This window comes from Eptesicus fuscus, chromosome 18, assembly GCF_027574615.1.
Source record: "Eptesicus fuscus isolate TK198812 chromosome 18, DD_ASM_mEF_20220401, whole genome shotgun sequence".
Classification (NCBI taxonomy): Eukaryota; Metazoa; Chordata; class Mammalia; order Chiroptera; family Vespertilionidae; genus Eptesicus; species Eptesicus fuscus.
The window spans coordinates 37,806,643-37,831,663 of NC_072490.1; the positions used below are offsets into that span (position 1 = coordinate 37,806,643).

Genomic DNA, 25,021 nt, shown 5'->3' on the forward strand with positions numbered 1-25,021 from the left:
CAATTGCTTGTATCAGTATTCATTATTTTTTATTGCTGAATAATATTCATTGCGAATATACACAGTTTCATTATTTATCTATTGATGAATTTGGATTGTTACCAGTTTATAGCTAGTATGATAAAAGTAGCCACGAACATTTGTGAGCAGTCTTTCTATAGGCATCTTTTTTCATTTCTTTTAGCTATATATCTAGGAATGAAATTGCTGGCTTACAGGGTAGATGGATATTGAACTTGATAAGAAATTGTCAAACAGTGCTCTAATTGGGTTGGACTATACCCACCAATAGTGTATGGAGTTTCAGTTGCTCCAAATCCTGTTTAGTATTTGGTACTGTTAGTCCTTTTAGTTGTAAGTATTCTGTTGTGTGAAATGGTAGCATTGTGGTTTTAATAGCAGACAAAATAAACTTTAATGCAAAAAGTATTATGAGATTATAGATATCTCATGGTCATTTAATTTGCATTTCTCTCATAATACTTTTTGCCTTAAGGTCTATTTTGTCTGCTATTAATGCTGCCACATCAGCTTTTTTTGGTTAGTGTTTGCATGGAACATCTTTTTCCATCTTTTTGGTTTCTTAGGATATATCCTCAGAAGTGGAATCAGTGGATAAGGCAGTTCCATTTTTAATTTTTTTGAGGTAACTCTATACTGAGAAGTAAATGATATTTCTTCCTGTTGTTCCCTTCGATCAGTGGTTCTCAACCTTTCTAATGCCGTGACCCTTTAATACAGTTCCTCATGTTGTGGTGACCCCCAACCATAAAATTATTTTCGTTGCTACTTCATAACTGTAATTTTGCTACTGTTATGAATCGTAATGTAAATATCTGTGTTTTCCGACCCACAGGTTGAGAACCACTAGCAGGGTTGCCTAAGACCATCGGAAAACACAGATATTTACATTATGATTCATTAACAGTAGCAAAATTACAGTTATGAAGTAGCAACGAAAATAATTTTATGGTTGGGGGTCACCACAACATGAGGAACTGTATTAAAGGGTCACGGCATTAGAAAGGTTGAGAACCACGGCCTTAGATGAATGGCTCTTACTGAGAGTGATTTTGCCTTCCTTTTAGCCCCTCCCCAGGGGACATTTGGTAATGTAAGCATATGCATGGTGTCCCCAAAAAATGTATACACACTTTGAATAATTATAAAGGCAGTATTTATTAAAATACATTTCATTTTCAAAATGTAATAGAATCTATAGACATTGTTTGTGTACCTTTTTGGGGGACACCCTGCATTTTGGTTGTCTCAATCTGGGAGGAAGATACACTACTGACATTTGGTGGGTGCTGTAGTTGCTTCTAATCTTCCTACAATGCACAGAACAGTTCCTTACAACAAAAAATTGTCTGACTCAAATTGTCAATAGTGCCAAGATTGAGAAGCTGTGTCTTATTTTTTTCTGGTTACTTACAAAATTTACTCATTATTTTTTATTTTCTAGTGGTTTGATTATGATATGCCTTTTTCCTTCCTGAGATGGATTTTAATTCCCTCTTACAAGACACTATCTTTTTATCCATTTGCTTATGTTCTCATCTTTTTTCTTGAACATATTCATCATAGTTACTTTGATGACATAGTTACTTTTTGAATGACTTCTGGATCTGCTTCCCTTGATTATTAGCTACTTTTCTTGCTTCTTTGCATGTCTAGTAATTTTTAATTGTATGTTGAACATTGTGGGTGAAAATATAATAGGGGCTATGAATTATTTTTCTTAGAAAGATGTTGAATTTTTTGTTCTGATAGGCAGTTAAATTACCAGCTCTTCATTTTTATCCTGTCTAGGCCTGGTTTAGTGTTTTGTTAGGTTTGGTCTATTTTAGTTTTACTTATAGTTCTAGGATGTGATCCTTCTTTCTAAGTGTGGCCTTCGCGGGGTTACAACTGAATGTCTGAGATCTTACACCAAGGTCTCTCAGCTTTGGCTAGGCTCCAACTCCCAACAATTTTCTAGCACTGAACTTTAGAATCTCATCTTTCCAGCATCTGTGTCCACTGACCTTTGGAACCTCAGCTTCCTGGCATCTGTTTCCTACAGTGTCTCCTGGTTTCCTCTTAGGCTTGTGCAATCTTGGAGATGATCAGGAATTGACAACATTTTCTAAGCAGACTTCAGGGGTTCCCTTTCCATGGCTAACCTCTATCTACCAGCCTGTCCCTCCAGTCCTAGCCTCCTTTCCCTAGAACTGTGGTCTCTGTTCCCTCTACCCAGTGCGATCACTGGTCTGTGTTTGACTCAGTTTAATACATAAGTTCCAGGGGACATTCTTGGGGGAAATACCTCATGTTTCTCTTCTCGCAGGGATTCCAGCCTTGTGTTGATTATAGCCCATGCTTACAAACAGTTGTTTTATATATTTTATCCAGATTTTAAAGTTATTTATGATTGGACATTAATTCTCAGACTAGCTGTTCTCCATCATCAGAATGTGAAGTCCCTCCATTTTTTAATAGAGTAACTGATTTTTGAAGTTAGATACATTATTTTTTATTTATTTTATTCTAGAAGAAACAATTTGGTTTGGTTGTCATTATGGAGTAAGTTCTATCTTTCATAGAAATAAGTGTTAATTGGGAAAACAGCTTATGTTAGTTAACTTACTGCATGTTACTTGGTATCTTAATTACCCGTTGTGTTTTTTGTGCTTAAAGGAATCATTTGTTGCAGTTTGCCTTAGAGTCACCACCCATTTCTCCTGCTTCCTCTTCAAAGAATCTTGCTGCCAAAGCCCACACTCCTGTAGCCTTCAAACAGTCTGTAAAGCAAGGAAGCAGGTTAATGGAGAATTTCTTGATCAGAGAAACTAGTGGTTCTACATCAGAGTTGTTGATAAATGAGAATGAAAACAAATTCAGTCTTTTGAGCAGTTCTGCAAAGACCAAAGAGACACCTTCTTTAGAAAGGACAGCTTCAAGCATCGCGGGTGCTAATGTTCCTGAGGCACCCTCTACATCAACTTTGAAACAAGTTACTAAAGGTAGGAAATGATTTTCACGTGTATTTTCTTACTCAGTGGGAATCCTCTCATCCCACATTCCAGATGAATAAATAAGCAGCATTTTAGACTCTATCCAGAGCCTAACCACTCTGGTTTTGTTAGATATTATTGATAGCTCATATCACTAAAGTGTGACAGCACATGTTTTCTGGACTATTTGTGTAATTTGCTTAACTTTTTGATGAGTGGGTCAGCTTGTTTAACCTATTGCTTCATGTCTGTTCTTGCCGGTGAAGTTTAGAGGACGCTGGGTCTTAGACATCTTTGGTACACTCATAGCACACACAGTGCAGGCTATTAGTTGTTATTAAATTTAGATTGGCATTCGTTTATTAGTATGCAAGTATTTAAAGTTCATAAGGGTATGTGAATTTTATCTGCGTTTCCTAGCATACCTTATATTTGGTCAGTCTGTCAATTCACAGTTCTTATGGTAGTGTTTATAGCTTGATAGTTATTTTTTTTCCTTTAGCAACATTATTTTTTCAAATGAAATCTTCCAAGGAGCCATAATTTGAAAAAGAGATAGAAGAGATACACTAGGCCCCGCTGCCTTAGAGACGTGCTGCTCCACCTGCTCTTCCCCTTCGTCCCTGCCTGTTACCCAGCGTGGCGGCTAGGCCCCAGACACCGCCCACATCACCGTAACCCATGGAACAGTGGGAGGATGATTGCGTTTTCTGAATTTTAACTTATAAGCGAGAGCTAAATTAACCAGTTTGTAACCATTGATAAATTGAGCAGTAATTGGCTTAAACCAGTAAATGCTTTGATCTAGCTGCACCATCACCCCTTCACCCTGCCCCCAGCCAAGTGTGTTTTCCTCAGGTATTATGATTGCTTTGGAGCTAACATGCAGGAATGCCTCCTAAGCGTTGGGAAAACCTAAGTTCAGTTTTATAGTTTGGTCACATCTTGGTAGAAAAGATTTAACCCAAGCATTTTCTAATAAACACATTTCCACACTTTTCTGCAGTGTCTTCTTCTAGGCCCAGGATTTGAATTATGTGACTTTCCCCAATTCAGTCATTACCCAGTAACCCGTCTGTCCCACTCCCATTTGCCGGAGATGTCATCTTTTTCTCTTCTGTTTTTCTAAGTACACGTTACTGTTGGAATTCTGTTTATTATCTTAATCTCTGAAAGATTCATGTTATAATATTTTTGCCCATTTTACAAGCAATAAAGTCTTTCTTTCTTTCTTTAAAAAAAAATACAGTGGAATGTCCTGTTTGCGGGGTTAGTATTCTAGAAGATCACATCAATAAGCACTTGGACAGCTGTTTATCCCGTGAAGAGAAGAAGGAGAGCCTCAGAAGGTAAGAAAGTTAAGCATCACCATTGAGCCGCTTTAGCTGGGTGCTTCATGTGCTTTATAAATTTGGGGCAGAAAATACAATGTTCAATGTATCCTGGTGACCAGTTATCCAAGTCCCTCTCCCACATGCTCTTTCCTTTACTCCTGTCAGTTGACGCTTCCATTCCCTTTGCCAAATAGGATTAACTATTGAATTTAACTGCTAATAAAATTTGACTTAAGAAATTAGTGATTTAGGATTAAATTTTATTTTAACTTGTTTTCTTCCCTTAGAACTACCATAAAGCCCCTTAGCCAAAGAAAGCAAGTTTAGACTCTGAATATAGAACATATAAGATCTTTCTTTGGTTCTTAGGATGCCCATAAATTTTGTAATTTAAAAAAAAAAAAAAGGGTTTCAAAAACAAAAATTGTTTTTTTCCAAATAGGCAATTATCTACCTATAACATTAAAAGGTACAAAAGGGTATGTGTGAAATGGAATGTCCTCCTGCCCCAGCCCCCAACCACCAGGGGGCATAGGTAGTAAGTAGTCAACTCACTGTTTGCACCCAAACTTCTGTTTTGCCTCCTTTAAATATCAAAGTCACAGTAATTTATTGATGTATTATACATACAAATTGTTTGGGAATGAAATTTTAGTCAAAGATATATTGCAAGGTGTTAGGGAATCAGAGGTTAATGAAGATAATAAGCAGAAGCTGCAAATTTGAGGAGTCTGGCGATGAAGCAAAGAAGAGAGATGAGATGATAGTCTGAGAAAGAAGTAAACATCAAGATCAAGGAAGATTTTATTTTTTAAAATAGAAATTGGTTAAGCTTTCAGCTCTCTTTTTCCACTGTCTCCAGGGAGAGAACAGATGATAGATGAAACAAGGTTGGGAGAGTCCATAAGAGATGAAGAGTCCAGTCATGAAGTTGTCCTTGATGTATAGAAAGAACCCTTCTTCTGAAGCGGGGGTTGGGTAGTAGGTGATAATTCAGAGAGATTTGGAAAAGGAGAAGAAGTAACTGAAGAAATTGATGGTATCTTGGAGTGGGGTGAATAGAATGATTGGCTCTTACTGTTTGGTCTGTTTTGAAGGACTTGGAAGAGTATTTTCCAAAAACCATGTTAATAAGGCATGACCGTTTACTATTTTTTGTGATTAAAGATAAAATGGTGTCACAATTTTTATGAATAAATATGGAGTGAATTCAGGTTCCAGGGGACAAACTCATGCTGTTATAACTTACAAAAGGTAGCATATGCAGCATGATAATGCTTTATTAATTTACAGTGGGGGCATTAACTGACAGTTCTTATTGTAGTGCAGTGATGGCGAACCTATGACACGGGTGTCAGCACTGACATGCGTAGCCATTTCTGATGACACGCGGCTGCTGAGGCGGCCGCATGCCGAGGATGAAACATTTGCGAAATAATGTTTTTTCCTCAAAGTGACACACTACCCGAGTTATGCTCAGTTTTTTGGCGAAGTTTGACACACCAAGCTCAAAAGGTTGCCCATCACTGTTGTAGTGTTTTTAGTTTGAGAGTTAATAGCACTTTTTTCAAGTGAAATCTTGCAGTGAACTAAAACATATGAAATAGATAAAATTGGCTGTGCTGCATTAAAGTAGAGATGGAGGGCCTTGGGTTGTACTGCTTCACCTGACCTCCCCCTTCGTCCCTGCCTCTTATCCATGGTGGCCTGAAGGCCCCCAGGTGCCTCCACAAATTCCTACGTAGTCTTGTGTGCACAGCACTCCCTCCTAGTGGGTAAATTTGTTGACGAGAATAAAATTTAGGTTTTTTTTTCAGGTTACTTGGTTAGTTGAGTTTTGGAATAAATGAAGCTGTGTCATCCCAAGGATTATTTCCCATAAGCCATGAGAATCTGATGATCTGCATTTCTCTTTAGAAATGTTTCTTCCTAAAGAAAGAGTTGGGAATATAGAGGCTGAGCATTTTCTCCTTGAAAAGTTAGGAATCAACACTGATACCTTGCTTAGACTGCTGTTTTACTAGATGCATCCATCATATTTCTTCTAACACATTTAGCTCAGTTAATCCAAAGACATACTCATCCATGTATAATTAAGTTCAAGTTCCACTAGTTGTTCCAACCCTGCTCCATGGGATGCTATAGTCCTGCCAGTTGCTCTGTTGTGCAGCTGAGAAGCACCGCAAACCGAATCTCTCCCTCAGGAAGACCATACAAGTTAGTGATTGAAGGCTTTGAGAAGTCTTACATTAAAGGTCATTGTTGGATTTTTCTTTAATCCAGTAACTTCTAAATCTATTTCACTCCCAAACCTATTTGTCCTCATAACTCATATCTTGTGAAGATGCACTTAGGGAAATATTGAGCCACATTTCTAAAGAAGTTACATCTTGGCCCTGGGGTCTGTTCACATAAAAGAGTCTCTGACATGTAAACATTTTTCTCCACAACACCCTGACAGGCCATTTCTCGGTGTGGATGACCACTCTTACCCATTCTGTGTAGATTCGTATCAGAGTTGATTCAAAGAATGCTCTTTCTTTTGATTTCTTCCGATTCTCAGGACTCTTAATGCATTATTCCGTTTCACTAAATCATGGAAGAAAGATCAGTGTCATTTTCATGTTTTGGGAAATATTTATCAGGCTTCAGATTTAACATTCTTGGTAGAAATTGTTGATTTCTGCTGGTGCTTTTCATTGTAAATGCTAGCGAACAGTACAGTTTTCATTAGATTTCATAGTCATAAGTTAATCATCTATCCTTGATAAAATAAATGTTTTAGATATACAAACTTAGTGAATTGTTCCTCACAATGTGCTTTATAAACTCATACAGAATGTTTCAGCTCTGACTACCTACTGAGATTTTATTTAGCCATAATTGTATCAGTCTCATTGAGTTCAATAGGCTGTCTATTATAAGAAGTGCAATTCTCAGAAAAAAAATGTAATCTGTTGAGGTTTTACAGGTCTTTCTGCAGTTAAATAGTTATCTCTGGCTTTTAGACTTTATTAGAACATAAAAGAAATAATTTATCCAGGGAATAATTTAGTAGAGAAATGTCTATTTTCAGTCTGTATATCACTGTACCATATCTCTCTATGTTCTTTACTATTTGGATCAGCTTTACCCTGTGAAACCTTATTAATATAGATTTACGGCTCCACTTCAGGACCAAGTGAGTTGGGGTGATGTGGAGAAGTGACTGAGAATCTGCATTCTAAATAAGCTCTTTGGGGGGGGGGGCGCTGTGAGATACACTCGAATTTGGGTAGCATGACCTTTTGTTAATAGGTATATGGAAGTCCTTTGAATAATCTTGTAGGTTTTTTTTTTTTTTTTTTAAATAAACCTTTTGCTTTCAACTTCCTATTAATTTTTTCCTGAACCTTTGATAGTCTTGTTTAAAAATGATTTGTACCGACTGCCTTGAATACATATTTATTAAGCACCTAAATGCCATAGTGTTGAGTCAGGTGATGCACTGGGAGAAACAGATTACAATCAGATTAAAACTCATTAACTTGTTCGTGTTTATAAAATTGCCTCAGTTATTGATATCCATAGGTAGCTTGAATTCTGTTCCATTTTATTTATTTATGTTTATTTTTTTTATTTTTCTGGACCGTTCAGACCAGCTGGGGAAGCACTTGGTGCGAATTCTGTTCCATTTTAACAAATAATGTTTATTAACGTATTTTGGAGGGAGTAAAAGAAAGTCATTTAATAGGGTTTGTTATATTTAAAATTGTATCTTAGTGCTGATCAGTATATTAATTATGAAAATAGAATGAAGAGCCAGGTGGTGATTTTGCTAATATACTTCTTGTAATACCTTATATACAGTATTTGTTAGTATAATTAATTTAAGTTGAAGAGAACAAACCCCTGTTGTGTTTTTTGCTGTTGTTTTCAGTTGTGTTCTTTAAAGATGATACCACAAGAATATCATCTACCTGTCCATTTTCTGAATTCTCTTTTCATTGGTGGTAATGAGTTGGGCAAAGCTGATCGTCCCAACAGGTGTTCTTTTATTTCATCTACTGCTTTTGCAATACGATTACCTTGAGTTTGAGGGGCACTTTTGCCTGTGGATCAAAACTTCTTCTAAAGAAGCTATCTATAATAATAAAAGCGTTATATGCTAATTAGACCAGACGTCCTTCCTGAGGAAGCTGCAGGGGCGGAGGCCAAGGCAGAGGCAGCTGCCGCGGTGGTGGGGGTCAAGCCCCTTGCACGAGTTTTGTGCATCAGGCCTCTAGTACATGATAATAGTGTTAAATCCATAGCTTACTACTCAATAGCGTTTGTACTCTAATCATCTGATATAACTGACTTTTATAGAGATTTTGCGTGGAAACCATAGGCACATTTTAGGAAAAGCATGCTATAACGGGATAGAGAATTGCATAAGTCTGTGTAAGTGTGGTTCTCAGTGAAGTTCTCATAGCATTTAGTTCACAAGCCTTCTATGTGAGGCCCAGGTCTGCATCTTTAGGACTGACCTCTTTCTGACACCTAAGTTTCTCTAAGTTTGCTGTCACCTAGACCCCTCGATCTGAATGTCCCACTGGCACCTCAGATCGGTCATGTTGAACACTTTTAACTTTATTTGTAAATTTCATTCTTTTTCCCATTTTTGTCTTAATGATTGTGTTCTCTCAGTCAACTGGTATTGAGTCAAAAGGTAAATTACTATTTTACATGCAAAGCATTTGATGATTCACAATAACCCTTAGTGATCTCTTTTTTCCCCTTTTTAGTTCTGTTCACAAAAGGAAGCCGCTGCCCAAAACTGTATATAGTTTGCTATCAGATCGTGATTTAAAGAAAAAGCTAAAACAGCATGGATTATCTATTCAAGGAAATAAACAACAGCTCATTAAAAGGCACCAAGAATTTGTTCACATGTATAATGCCCAGTGTGATGCTTTGCATCCTAAATCAGGTAAAGCAATAAAACAATGAGTTATGTGTGTCCTGGATAAAGCCGTTTGTGTAGCTCAGGGATTATAAACCATAGAAAAAACTTTTTAATAGATACATTTTTGAAAATAGGTAAGATATGCAAATGTATTCCTTCAGAAGGTACTAGATATACTATGATAGCCAGCCTTTCTCTCAGCCAGTCTCAGTCCCCATTTCCTTCTAAGAAGCAGTTACTGCTGCCAGTGTCTTATGTGTCTTTCCAGAGATAGTGTGGGATAGAGTTGATCTAGAGAACCTGGGTTATAGTCCCATCTTTGCAGCTCTAAGACTGCGTGACTTTGGGCAAGTGCCTTAAGTTCCTTATCTCAGTTTTCCCATCCATAAAATAAGGGTTATGACACTACCTACTTCATAGTGTTTTTGAGAGGAATTAATGAAAAAAATGTATATAAAATGCCTAGCATAGTGCCTTAGCAAGTATTTAGTGTTCAGTAAATGTTACCATTATGATTATTGTAGGTAAACATATGTTCTTGATCATTATTGTTTTATAAAATTGTTAGTATTTTATAGTCAAGACGCCACATAACATTTTGGTTAACGATGGGTCGCAGATAGGACAGTGGTTTCTTAAGATTGTAATGGAGGTGAAAAATTCCTATGGCCTAGTGATGTTGTAGTTGTTGAAACGTCATATTATATCCTAATAATGTAATGCATTACACAAATACTTACCATTATGTTATAGTTGCCTAGTAGCATGTACAGGCTTGTAGCCTAGGAGCAATAGGCTGTACCCTTTAGCCTAGGTGTGCAGCAGGCTTTACCATCTAGGTTTGTGTAAGTGCACTCTGTGATATTTGCACAACAAAATCGCCTAATGGCACATTTCTCACAGTGTATCCCTGTTAAGCAGTGCATGACTGTACACACTATTTAATCATTTGTTCCTTCCACTTAACCACACACATATTTCAGAGTTCCTTCAATTATGAGCATATATAGGATTGTCAACTTAAAAAAATTAAAGTATACTATGTCAACAGAAAAATACACAAATTATAAGTGTGTTGTTTGGTGAATTATTATGAAATAAGTTTCACAAAGGGCAAATGTCTTTGTAACCCAGAAGCCCCTATCCTCCCCTCCTAATCACTGTCAGCTTCGTTCTCACAGATGACCACTATCTTGACCTCTAACACTATACATTTTGCCTATTTTAGCCTATAATTTATCCTTATAAATGGAATAATAGATAGCTTATATAGATTATTTGAGTCTATATTTGTGCAACATTATATTTATAAGTTTCATCCATGTTTTTGTGTACATTTGTGATTTTGTTGTTGCTGTTGAGTATTCTGATGTATCTCACTATCCATTCAATGGTTGATGGACATTTGGATTTTTCCACTCTTTGGCTCATCAAAATTATGCTGCTATGAATAATCTCTGTGTATCTCTGTATATTCAGGCACACAAATTTTTTGAATATATATACCTAGGAATGGAATAGTATGTTTTTGCAGATGTTCAGCTTTTGTGGATACAGCCAAGAACTCAGTACCAATGTACATTCTCATCAGGAGGATGTGAGAGTCCCAGTTTTTCCACATTCTTAATAACATTAGTATAGTCAATTTTCCATTTTGGCTCTTCTAATGGATCCATTTGAATCTTTCATTATGGTTTTAATTCACATTTCCCTAATGATTTATAATGTTCAGCACATTTTTATATGGTCATTGGCCATCTGGATATCCTCTTTGGTAAAATATCCATTTAGGTCTTATGCCCAATTTTTCTATGCTATGGATCTATTTTTTTTTCTTATTTATTTGTGGGAGTACATGAAATTTTCTGGATACAAATCTTGCTGGATGTGTGTATGTGTGTGTATATATATATATATTAAATCCCTTCTTCCATTTCACCTTTTCACTGTTACTGGTTTCAGTTGAGAAGTTCTTAATTTCAATATAATCCAATTGGTTGCATTTTTCTTTTTGCTGTATGCTTTTTGTATCCTTGCCTACCACAAGATCATGGGGATCTTCTCTTGTTTTCTTCTAAAAGTTTTATTGTTACTGCTTTTCCATTTTGACCTACAGTTTATCTGAATTGATTTTAGCATATGTTGTGAATTATGGAGCAAGATTCTTTTGTGTGTGTTTTTTCCATATAGATAGCCATTTGACACAGCATCATTTATTGAAAAACCATTCTTTCCCCAGTGAATTGTCATTATGTCTTCGTTGACAATCAGCTAACTTTATGTGTCTCTGGACATTGTTTATTCAGTCATTTATTTATCAGCAGTGTACTGTCTTAATTTTAATTTATAATAGATCTTGCTGTCTGGTAATGTACTTCCTCCAGCTTTGCTGTTTATTGAGATTGCCTCAGTTTTTCTTGGCCCTTTGCATTTCCATATAAATTTTAGAATAAGCTTGCAAATTTCCATCAAGAAAAAACCTGCTTGGATTGGGAATACATTGAGTCTATAGATCAATTTGGGGAAAGTTGATAGCTATACAGTATCTTCCAATTCACGAATTTAGCTTATCTCCAACCAACTGAGCCACCTGGCCAGGACTTTATGTGTGTATTTTAGAAATTGAGGTATAATTTACTTATGATGTAATTAATCATTTTAAAGTGTATAGTTAATAAATTTTGACAAATGTACATATAGTCATTTAACCATCACTTCAGTTAAAATTATGCACCCCCAAACGTTCTTCTGCCTCTTTGCAGTAAATTTCCTCTTCCTTACCCTAGTAATTTTTTATTTATTTTTTATTTTTTACATAGAGTAAGGGAGAGGGATAGAGAGTTAGAAACATCGATGAGAGAGAAACATCTATCAGCTGCCTCCTGCACACCTCCTACTGGGTATGTGCCTGCAACCAAAGTACATGCCCTTGACCGGAATCAAATCTGGGACCCTTGAGTCGCAGGCCGACACTCTATCCACTGAGCCAAACCCATTAGGGTAATACTGAATCTTTTATGTCCCTGAAGTTTTGCCTTTTCTTTTTTTTTTTTTTTTTTTAAAATATATTTTATTGATTTTTCACAGAGAGGAAGTGAGAGTTAGAAACATGGATGAGAGAGAAACATCCATCAGCTGCCTCCTGCACACCCCCCACTGGGGACGTGCCCGCAACCAAGGTACATGCCCTTGACCAGAATCGAACCCGGGACCTTCCAGTCCGCAGGCCGACGCTCTATCCACTGAGCCAAACCGGCTTCGGCAAGTTTTGCCTTTTCTAAAACGCCAGATAAATGGCATTAATACAAATGGCACAGCATATCGTTTTTTTTGTATCTGGCTTCTTTCTCTCAGTACAGTGCTTTTGAGGTTTGTCCCTGTTGTTGCATTTATTGTATGGCTGCATTGCGTATTAATAGATGCCTAAACTGTCTCCAATTTTTGGCTGTTATGGGTAAAGCTGTCATGAACATGGGCTTACAGATTTTTGCATTTCTCTGGGATAGATATCCAGGAGTAGAATTGCTGCGTCACGTGGGCTATGTATACTTAAAAATATAAGAACTTGCCGGCCTGTTTTTTAATGGCTACATCATTTTGTCTCCTGTGAGAGGTCCATTAGCTCTTTTCAGCCTTTAACTTGTTTTTAGGACCGAGTGGCAACTTCCAGGCCTTTTACAAGCAGAGCTGGAAACTGGAAGTTCATTTCATTTAAATGAAATCATAAAATAGGTGGCTTTCTGTGACTGACTTCTTAAACGTATTTTCAAGGTTTATCCATGGTCAGTACCTCATTTGTTTTTATTGCTGAATAATATATCATTGTATGGATATGCCACATTTTTTGCCCATTCATCAATTGATTGACATCTGGGATTTTTCCACATTTTGGCTGTTATGACTAATCCTGCTGTGAACATTCTTGTACATGCTTTTAAGTGGACATATGTTTTTATTTCTCTTGGATGTGTACCTAGGAGTGGAATTGCTGTGTCAGCTGGTAACTCTCTGAACATTTTGAGGAATTGCCAGACTGTTTTCCAGTGTGGCTACAACATTTTACATCCCGAGTGGTGGGTGAGGGTCCCAGTTTCTTTACATAGTTGCTACCACTTGTTATTCTGTCTTTTCTATTACAGCTATCCTAGTGGGTGTGAAGTGGTATATAATTATGGTTTTGATTTGCATTACATTGATTTTTGAATATTAAGCACACCATTTATCTTTAGCAAGTAATTTATCTATTTTATCTACGTTGTTTTCTTCTTGATTGGATTACTTATAGGTTAACAATTTCATTGATCTTTTCAAAGAACCAACTATCAATTTCATTTTTTTTCTAATTTTTTGTCTGTTTCGTATTTCATTGAATTGAACTGTGACCTTCTGGTTCCATAGGTTGACGCTCAACCACTGAGCACACCAGCTGGGCCACATATTTTTGTTTTAGTCTGAGAGTAAGTTGTATAATCTTGTCTCTTTTGTTGTTGTTGTTGTTAATCCTTACTTGAGGATATTTTTTCCGTTGAGTTTTAGAGAGAGTGGAAGGGAGGAGAAGTGGAGAGAGAGAGAAACATTGACTGATTGGTTGCCTCCTGCATGTGCCCCAACCAGGGCTGGTATTGAACCTGCAACCCAGGTACGTGCCCTTGACCGAGAATGGAACCTGAGACCCTTTGGTGCTCCGGCGGATGCTCTAACCACTGACTGGGACCCACCGTCCAGGGCTAATCTTGACTCTTTATCCCTAAATATTTATTGTGTGTTTCCTAAGAAAAGGATATTCTCTCTTCTATAGTTATCAATCTCAGTAAATCAAACTTTGTTACAGTACTTTATTATTTCTATTCCGGTTTCAGCAGTGGACCCAAAAATGGCCTTTGTAGATTTTCTTTCCCTCAAGTGCATGATCCGGTTTTGGATCACATACTGCATTCAGTTGTAATATCTGTTCAATCTTTTTCACTTTGGAACAATTCCTCAGCCTTTCTTTGTCTTTTTTATGACATTGGCATTTTAAAAGAATATAGTCTTTGTGTGTTTTTTTTCCTCCCTCAAATAAAATGTTTCTCATTTTGACTTTGTCTAATATTTTCTTATAATAACATTCAGGTTGCACATTCCTGAATGTTGATGAACTGCTGGCTACTCCTTCCTGTATTTGATTGGTTTCAATACTCTATGAACACGATATAAGTAATGTTCTGTCCTTTTCAGAACATCAGTCACAGCCAGAGGTTTTCAACATCTTTGTGCCCCTCAATGTGATTGCAGGTTTGATCACATTGTCAATTTCTCCATTGTATAGTCTCCCCCTTGATACTAATAAGTCTGTATAAAAACATTTTAATACCATATAAATATTCTATATATCATTAAAATTTTACCCCAGTATTTAGCATTCATTAGTAATTTTATCTTCTCTATGATAGTTGCAAAATGATGATTTTCTAACTTCAGCACTACTTTCACATTTGCCAGTTGCCACTTGCCATGATTCTGAAAACAAGAGCCCTCTTGTTTTTCTTTCTTTGTCTACAATCAATGTAGATTCACATATTTATAACTTACTGTCACCCTTATATTGGTTTTATGTTTTTCCAGATTTGGCTAGTGGGAGCTTCTTTATTTTATATATATGTATTTTATATGTGTGTGTGTGTGTGTGTGTGTATGTGTATGTATGTATGTATGTATGTATGTATATGTATATGTATATATAATTAGACCGGACGTCCTTCCAGGCAACCTTCTGGATGAAGCCAGGGCTGCGAGGGAAGCCCAGGTCCTGGGTGTCAGAGGGAAGCTGGTGCCAGCCGGGGAAAGGAAGAAAGGAAGGCCTACTCTTGCATGAAATTTGTGCATCGGGCCTTTAATAAATATATATATATATATATATATATATATATATATATATATGTGGTATCAGCCATTTCCCTGAGGACCTTTGCTTCTTATTTTTTTGCAAACCAAGATATGTTGCCTTTGCTTCTAGGTGCTTTCAACATATGGAACTCAGAAATATATTCATACATAAACATATGCATACATGTGTATGTACACATTTAAGTCCACTTGAAATCAAGAGAACATACTAATACCTCTACTTTGAATCCAACTTCACAGGATTCTTCATTAACTTTCTCTCTTCCATATTTATATTTCTCTTTTTCCACAGGGAGAATCTTCCTTCCCAGGAGCATCAAGACATTTACTAATTATTCAAGTCTAAAATACTTTCACAATTGTTCCATCTGTACTACTACATAACTGCAAAACATACTTACCTATATGAAAGAATTCCAGATTTTTTTTTTTTAATATTTTTTTTTTTTACTCCTCTCTATCCAGCCTTCCCTCTTCCCTCCTCCCTGGCCTTTCAGTACAAGAAATTAATAACTTAACTGTAACTTTTAAAAGATGTATTTTTATACTATACCTATGGCTGTCATAAAAGTATTACATACAATAATAGTTTTTTCAGCTTTTGTTTCAAGAGTGTTCCTAGTTGCTTGTTGAAGCATTTTTATTATGTAGCTTTAAAATTCTTGTCAGATAATTTCAACTTCTGAGTCATCTTTAGTGTTGTCATCTGTTGATTGTCTTTTCTCATTTAAGTTGTGATTTTCCTGCTTCTTAGTATGTTGTATCCTGGACATTTTGAGTATAATGTTACGAGATTCTAGAACCTATTTAAATATTCTGTTTTAGCAGGCAGTCACCCTTTTTTTGGTTAGCATGCAGATCATGGCCTACTTTTGTGGGCTGTGGTTCTAATGACAATTTAGTTTTCAAGAGCTCATGTAGTGTTATTTTGGTTTATATCCTGTCATTGCTACCTGGAGACCACTCTGAAACCTGGAATTCCACACTGTGGTTCGGTTCTCAAACCTTTTGCCATATTCTAGACTTTTAGTTAGGAGTGTGTCCAGGACTTCCTGTGCAGGTTTAAAGAATGCTTTTCTCCAGGTTTTTCTTGGGGCTTTTCCCCCTTGTGCCTGTTGGTGGTTTTGGGTTGCATGCTTCACCAAAGAATAGTCTCAGATATATAGAAGATAAAAGAAAAATCGGAGACCCTATAGTGGTGTTGTTCCTCAAATTATTAGATCCTTAGTTCATTTTCCTCCTTCCACTTTTCAGAGTTTTCTTATTACTGTGTTATATTTAGGATGTTTGGTTATGCATAATGGGGGAGAATATGAGAACTGAGAAGGCAGTGAATGAGTCTAGTTCATCTTGTTTAAATATAGAAGTTCTTGTTTATATATTTTAAATTTCTGTTTCAGGTGCAAACACATTGGAGATTATGTCTGGTGAATTGACCCGTTCATATAATTTCCCTCTTTATTCCTGTTAACATTCATTGTTTTAAAGTCTCTTGTGCCTCATGTTAATCTAGCTATTTCAAGTTTTTTAAAATTTGTATTTATATGATACATCACTTTCCATACCTTATTTTGACCTATCTATGCCTTTTTTTAAAAACTAGAGGCCCGATGCACGAAAATTTGTGCACTTGGGGGGTGTCCCTCAGCCTGGCCTGTACCCCCTCACAGTCCGGGAGCCCTCGGGGGATGTCCAGCTGACAGCTTAGACCCGCTCCCCATGGGACTCCCTCTGTGGGAGGTGACTGGCGGGCTGATCAGGGAATAGTGTGGCTGGCTGGCGAGTGGCTGGCCCTATCCCCTGATCGCCCCTCTGCCACCCCTGGTCACCGCTGCCCCCCCCCCCCGATTGCCATCCCCTCCCTCTGCCCGTGGGCACCTGCCTTGGCTGGCTTGGTGCCTCCCGCTCGCTGGCCCTGCTCCCCCGCTGACTGGTCATTCTGCTGTTTGGTCGATTTGCATATTAGGCTTTTATTATGTAGGATGGGTTCTCTGTTGAAAGCATATAGTGTGGCCTTTCTCTTTTTATCTGATCTTCATTCTCTGTCTCTTATTGGTGCTTTTGAACATTTACATTTAATGTAATTATATACAGTCAGTTTTAACCTTAACATATTGCCAATTGTTTTGTTTGTTTTATATATTTTTTGTTTCACCCTTTTTTGCTGTCTTTTGGATTGAGTATTTTTATTACATCTTATTTTTACTATTGGCGTATTGTTATTATTTTGTTGTTGTTAATGCTCACCTGAGGGTATTTTTTTTCATTGATATTTAGAGAGAATGAAAATGAGGGAGGGAGCCAGAGACATAATTAACATTGGCTATATGTGTTTATTTTAACAGCTGCTGAAATAGTTCAAGAACTTGAAAATATGGAGAAGACTAGGATGCGTCTTGAAGCTAGTAAACTCAATGAAAGAGTATGTTATGGTCTATTTCAGTATCTGGTTAGAAATAAAGGAAAGAAAAGTTGAATACTCTCCTAAAATTAAAGCAAGCCAGAATGTACTAGAACACATTTCCACTTAATATATTATGATTTACCTGCAGCTCATTTTTAGCACAAAATTCTATCATTTATCAGTCTTCTAGCACAGAATGCAATCTAGAGTTTATTAATGGGTTATAGTCCTTAGAAAAAGCATATGCCTACATATCAGGTAGCCTTTATATTGGCCCTTTCTCTGCTTGTTGTATTTGGTAAACTATTTAACCTCTGCTGCCCTTACCATCTTCATCTGTAAAATTTCAGGATTGAACTCTATGATCTCTAAGATCCCCTTTTAGCTCTGGCATTCTACAATTCCGTGATTGTCCTGATTGAGAAATTAAGTAATTGTAGGAGTTTATAGAATATCTGTTGAGCTTATTGAGGAAATCAGAAACGTAAAATGTTTCACTATTGCTTTCCTCTAGCATGATGGCCCAAAACTTGAGGAAAGGATGTCAAGGAAGAAAATAGTCATGTGTCCTGTGACACTGTAGGCAGTGTTTTGGGCTCTCCCAAGTAGACTTTTTTTCCCTAGACCATCCATAATGTGTTTGTAGCGGGGAGTGAGCCTTATTATCAGTAGTAGGAAAAAATGAGATTTGCATTAACTTTATTACTACCTGAGTGCTAACTGTAAGATGGAGACGGTAGTTAGTCATGTAAGTACACTTTTGATTTTTTAAGTCTCAGATATGAAAAAGTGGAACTATAAATGTAACATTTTTTGTATTTTTCCTATATATTACATTTCTTATAGATTTGGGGAAGTTAGGCTGGAAAAGATAGAAGGCAGACAAGAAAATCTGCCTTATTAATGATCTGCTAAATGTCTCCAGTCTTGTAGTTTCAAGTGTTTTGTAGTTTGTTGTATTAATGAATGTGAAAAAATTAACTATTGAAAATAGGAAAGTTAATTGTTGTATTAGTACTTTATGTATTCTAATGGAATTCATGTTGCATTTTCTACATGAATGAGAAATAAGTAATGAGTAAAATATAAATTAATTACATTCAAAGGAAATACTCAGGAGTTACTTTTCCTAGGTCTATGTGAAACAGAAATGAGTAATTATTTTATTCTATTTAAACATCCACATTTGAGATTTTAAAGTTTATAGTACTGATTTCTATTTTTGTCATTTAATGAATTTTTAATGAGGAATTTTTTATTATTTTAGGTAATGGTTTTTACGAAGGACCAAACAGAAAAGGAAATAGACGAAATCCACAGTAAATACCGTAAGTTGTAGGAGGTTTTCCTTATTTGCAAAGAATTTGGGTTGCAGTTTTTTATCTTAAAGTTTTAAAATAAATTTTTTATATTAATGTTTGGAACACACTTATCTTGTTAATATTACTTAAGAGACTGAATTTTAGTTGTGCTTACTCAGACAGGGACTTTTTTTATAAGTCAGTGTGCCTGCTTTTTCATTTGTGACTAGCATTCTACTTTGAGCTTATCACTAAGCACTTTGCACATATTAATTAGTTGCTCTCAAAGCATCTTGTGAGAAGAAAATAGGATTAAAATGGAAACATTTCTGACTTTCCTGTCCTCAAGCCACTCAATGACTATACTGTAAAGAATTTCAGCACTAATAGCTTGCAAATTTGTGCCAAAAAGAGTTTTCATTTTATTAGGTATTAACAACTTCCTAACTTTATCACTTCCTTTTTCTTAAATGGCCTTTGTATATATCTTTCCTAGGGCTAACACATTACTGTTTTATCTGTTAGGAAGCTGTTATCCTTTGTTTGATTGGTTTGTTTTTAGCTTAAATTTAAGTGCTTGGCAAACAGTAGATAGTTAATAAATATTTGTTGAATTAGTGTACCACACATACAGTGTTTTGGTTGTGCTAAGAGAATGTTGTCTTCTTTTTTCAGTTCTTAAGTTTTGAAGGGACAGATTCAGCAGAGGTCTATTTGGGGAGGGAGGATGCAGTAGTACACAGGCACTAGATGTAGGTGTGATGGCCTGTGCTGAACAACAAGTCATTTCTCTGTTACTAGAAAGATAAGTATGGTGTGATTTTTTTTTTTTTTAATCAACTTTTGGGAAGCCAAAGTGATTTTTCTTGAGACAGGAGGTAGAGACAACCAAATGATCACTGATTTGGCAAAATTAAGGCCTGTAACAATAAGGAAAACAGAAAATTTGCATGAAGTAAAAGTAATTTAAATCACTAAAAGAGTGGTATCTAACAAATATGCCTCACTAAGAAAGAAGTGGATTAGATGCAGGCAAGACAATATACAAATATCTATTGCCCACTATTAAATATCTAAAAAAAGCTTTACTTTACTAAATAGGTCATGTTAAACTAATTGCTTTAGCCCTAAAACACCTCAGTATATACTTAAAAAAACCCAAAAACACACAACTTTCAGGCTCTTCTAAAGCTTAAGTTCTTACTATGTAGTCATACATTTTGATTTAGTGTTGGGTTCTAAATATACTATTGATTTCCTTTAAACATTTTAATTAATGTTTTACATGCATTAGATTTTTTTTAAATTTGATTTTAAAGAGGGAGGGAGAGAGGGAGAGAGAAAGAGAGAAGAAGAAGAAGAAGGAGAGAGGAGCTGGGGGGGCAGGGGGGGAGCACCCTAGGAATCTGCAGAAGGTTCACCTTGTGTATTCATTCAGCAAACAAAGTATATTTTTCTGACTGTTACTGAAGAAGGACCAGGACCCAGTGGGTCTGCCCTGGCATGGTCTGGAAATAGGATTCTTCTGAGGTGTTTCAGGAAAAGAATTTAAGACTGGCACATAGGAATTTAAGCGGCAAGATTTATTAGAGTGAGCGAGGTCGTACACCCTTGGAGAGGCCTAGAGCCGGTTGGCTATAGTAGTGGCCTCGTGGACAGAGGCAAAAGGAGAGTCCTCTGCCACTGCTTGCTGCTCCCCTGGTGGCAAGTCTGGTGGGGATCCTTAGAGTTTAGGAGAAAAGAAGGCAAAAAGTATGTGCCCGAAAGAAGGGCATGAGCATGCTTCAAGGAGGGCGCGCGCTGGGTTTTTTGTCTAGCTTCTATATATTTCCTTGAGTTCAGAAAAGAGCAGTCTTTCTTTTTAACTATTCAGTCTTCAATCCCTTTCCTGACTTCTTCCCAGGCAGTGCCCATGCCCTCCCCCATCGGATCTCTTTCCTGGATCTTCTGGGGTTTTGTGGCCTTACCCTATTAGATCTTTCCCCCAGACTTCCCCAGGCTAGTCCCCTCCCCCTTTATGGTTGCCATTTTGGCTTCTAATGCTCATGCACTCAGTGAAAGGACTCCCCCGATCCCCTTCTTTCTCCCTCCCTGCTCAATCAGGTGGAATGGTGCAGGTTGCTCCTGGGGTGACTGGAAGGTTTCTGCCTGGAGTGACTGAAACTGCCTTTTCTAGTTAATCTGGCTTAATCAGGTGTCTGGTTCCGTTTGCTCCCTTCCTTTTTGTTAATGTCTAACAAACTGACTACTGTAACATGACCACAATAGAATTAAATTGGAAATCAGTAACAAAGCCTCCTGGAAATCTGCCAAATATTTGGGAACTAAGCAACACACTTCCAAATAAATCATGGATCAAAGGAAATTAAAACCAAGAAATTTCAAAATTATTTATTAACTCGTTTAAAAATAACAAATCCATTACATATTAACATAACCTGATAGAAAATAATGTTCCCAAAACAAAAAAATCAAAATAAATGGAATTTTCTACTAGCCCAGATAGCATAACAGAGACTATATTTACTTACCTTCATTAATAAACTAGAAAACCAGATTAAATGTATGAAGCAGTGGTTTTTTAGATCCTGGGGAAAAGTATCACAGGATTGGGATTCCTGAAGGAAGGAAAACAAATCAGAGAGCTCTCCAGTTCCAGAGCTTACTGCCTAGTGGCAGTTTTTAGGCATTGGGTAAGGAGAACCCCAAAATAATCTGGTGGATCACTGAGTAGGTAAACCAGAAATGAAAGTTGTGGGAGGCCAAGGTGGTTAGAATTTGTGGGACAGCTTCCCAGAGAGGAGAGAACCTCAGAGAGATGAGAGCTCTATATGATGCATAGAAGATCCGGTTAAGCTTTTGGCTGCCTAGCAATTTGCAGGTGAAGGAGAGTCAAGTGCCTGAGGCTAGGGAAAGGCTAATTGAAAGGATTAGCTCCAGAACAATTTCTGGAGCTCACAAAGGGTCTGGAACAATTTGAATCCATCACAAGCCCTAGTACAAAAAAAAAAACACACAAAACAACAACAACAAAAAACCGCACACACCTCACAATATTTGGGGACATCAGACAGAATCCTCAGAAAGGTATTATTCCTTTAGCAGCTGGGCTAATCTAATCTACCTTAGTGCCAGATAATAAATATTTTAGGCTTTGCAGGCTATATATGGCCTTTGTCAAATGTTCTATTTGTTAACACATCTTTATAAAATGATAAAAAGCATTCTTAGCTAGAGAGCCATGCAAAAATATGCCATAGATTGGATTTGGCCTTTGGACAGTTATTTGTTGTCCTCTTTACACTAAGGGTTGTAAAAATTTTTTTAAAATAGACTTTCTGTTTTAGAGTAAAACAGAATATTGAGGGGGAAATGCAGCGAGTTCCTATATCTCCCCTGGTACACAGATGCACCATCTCTCCTGCCATCAACATCTCTCACCAGAGTGGTATACTGACACGTCATTATCACAGGGTGCATAGTTTACAGTAGGGTTCACTCTTGGTGGTATATATTCTATGGGTTTTAACAAATATATAATGACATGTATCTATCATTATCTTATCAAACAGTATACTCACTCTGCTTTATTTATTGATCCCTCCTTTCTTCCTAGCCCCTGACAACCACTTATCTTTTATATAGTATACTAGAAGCCCATTGCACGAAGTTTCATGCAAAAGACCTTCCTTCACCTGGCTGCTGGCACCAGTTTTCCGCCAGCACCAGTTTTCCTCTGGCAACCCGCTGATCGGAGCGCCGTTTCCTCTGGCCACCAGTGCGAACAGAGTTCCTCCAGCGCCGTTTCCTCTGGCCACCCACCGATCGGAGCGCCTCCCGCCAGTGCGATCGGCCACCCAGAGTTCCTCCACCGGTGGCGCTGGAGGAACTCAGGGTGGCCGATCGCACTGGCGGGAGGCGCTCCGAACGGCAAGTGGCCAGAGGAAACGGCGCTGGAGGAACTCAGGGTGGCTGATCGCGCTGGCGGGAGGCGCTTCGATTGGCGGGTGGCCAGAGGAAAACTGCTGCTGGCGGAAAACTGGTGCCGGCAGCCACGCAATCAGCCACCCAGAGTTCCGCCACCGGCGCCTTCCGCTGGCCCCATGGGTCCTCCCGCAGCTCTGGCCATTGGGGATGGCAGGAGGAACGGGGGGCGGGGACTCATGAGTCAGCCCAATCGGCCACCCCGAGTCCCGCCCCCAGCCTCCCAACGGCCCAATCGTGGGCATAGCGGAGTGATGGTAATTTGCATATTACCATTTTATTAGGTATGATAGCCTTTTCAGATTGTCTTCTTTCTCAGTAATATGCATTTCAGGTTCCTCTATGTCTTTTCCTAACTTGATAGCTCATTTCTTTTTAGCCTTGAACAGTATTTCATTTTCTGGATGTACTATAGTTTATCAATTTACCTAATACCTAATAATTAACTTACCTACTTCTTCTTTTGGCAGTTATTTAAAAAGTTCCTTATGTTCCTATGCAGGTTTTTGTGTGAACATAAGTTTCAGTATATTTGGATAAATACTAAGACATGTGAGTGCTAGATCCTAAGGTATCTTTAGTTTTGTAAGAACTTGTATTTTAAATCTCTGTACCATTTTGCATTCCCACTAGCAAAGAATAAGAGTTACTGTTGCTTCTCATCCTTACCTGCATATGTGTTGTTAGTGATTTGGATTTTTGCTATTCTAATACAATTATCTACTGATATATGATGTTGAGCATTTTTTCATATGGTTATTTGCCATCTGTATATCTTTTTCCAGGAAGTGTCTGTTCTTTTTTAATTGTGTCATTCATTTTCTTCTTGACTTTTGGAAGTTCTTTGTATGTTTTGGATAACAGTCCTTTATCAGATATGTCTTTTGCAAATATTTTTTTCCTGGTCTGTGGCTTGTCTTCTTATTATCTTCATAATCTGCCCTATTAAATATTGAAAGCAAGCCTTGGAATGACTCAGTTGATTCCAAGTAGCTTGATATTCTTCAGAACAAAATATAATACAATTTAAGGATAGAACAAAATCTAGCAACCAAGAGAATACAATTAATAGTATTTAGTATCCTATTGAAATTACCAGGAATTCAAAGGAGCAGAAAAATAAGATTCATGGAAAGGAGAAATTTTAATTAACAGAACCAAACCCAGGAATGACAGATGATGAGACTAGTTGACAGAAATGTTAAAACAGCATGTATAAATATGTTCCATATGTCAAGAAGGAAGAATTAAGTGGGGTCCTGCTGAAGTGAGAAATGGATGATATATAAAAACTCAAATGGAATTCATTTTATGATAAATATACCTGAATTGAAATATACACTAGATGAAGTAAAAACGGATTAAGATATATATAAAACTGAATGAAAATACTTCATATCAATGTGGAATGCAGCTAAAGCAGTGCTTAGAGGGAAATGTATAACATTAAATACTTGTATTAGAAAAGAGAAGAGGTTTTAAATTAGATATCTATGCTTTCACCTTAAGAAACTAGGAAAAGAAGAGCAGATTCCACCCAAAGTAAACAGAAGGCTGGTAATATTAAAGGAAAGAACAGAAACCAATGAAAGTGAAGATAGAAAAATGATTGAGAAAGAACAAAAACTGGTTCTTTGTAAAGCTTAATAAAATTAAAAACCTCTAGTAAGCCTGTTCAGGACAAAAACAGAAAGTAGAAATTACCAATCCTATCTAATAAAGAGGGAATATGCTAATTGACCCTCATGCTGTCGCAAAGATGTCAGCACCCACAACCAATAACGAGGGAATATGCTAATTGCCCACCCTCAAAGATGGCGGTGCCCATAGCCAATAAGGAGGGAATATGCTAATTGAATGCCACACCCTCAAAGATGGTGGCGCCCAGTCCCCTCAGCCCTGCTGGGGCAGCACACGTGTGGCAAGGCTGGGCCTGACCCCAGGCTGGCCCGGCCACTCTGTGCACCTGCCTCCAGAGTCCCCCAGTCCCCTCAGCCCCCCAGCCGCCCAGGGCCGGCCCTAGGCACAGGCAAGTCTCAGATAGCAGCTGCCCAGCTGATGCCCGAGGTGCAGGCAAGCCTCGGATGGCAGCTGCCCAGCCACCCAGAGCTGCCCGAGACTCAGGTAACCAGGGTTGGCCAAGGCTTGTGCTGCCAGCAGTGGCGGCAGCAGAGGTGTGATGGGGACGT

The 25,021-nt window shown here is 37.6% G+C and overlaps 1 protein-coding gene across 1 annotated transcript in view; it reads left to right on the forward strand.

Moving 5' to 3' along the window:
- Positions 1–25,021, forward strand: part of RAD18 (RAD18 E3 ubiquitin protein ligase) — an 80,845-nt gene that overhangs the window by 15,841 nt on the left and 39,983 nt on the right. Inside the window, exons 5-9 of the mRNA XM_054708116.1 lie at positions 2,680–3,005; positions 4,246–4,345; positions 9,097–9,281; positions 17,489–17,565; positions 18,815–18,875. Coding sequence (XP_054564091.1) covers positions 2,680–3,005; positions 4,246–4,345; positions 9,097–9,281; positions 17,489–17,565; positions 18,815–18,875 — 749 coding nt within the window. The remainder of the gene's footprint in view (positions 1–2,679; positions 3,006–4,245; positions 4,346–9,096; positions 9,282–17,488; positions 17,566–18,814; positions 18,876–25,021) is intronic.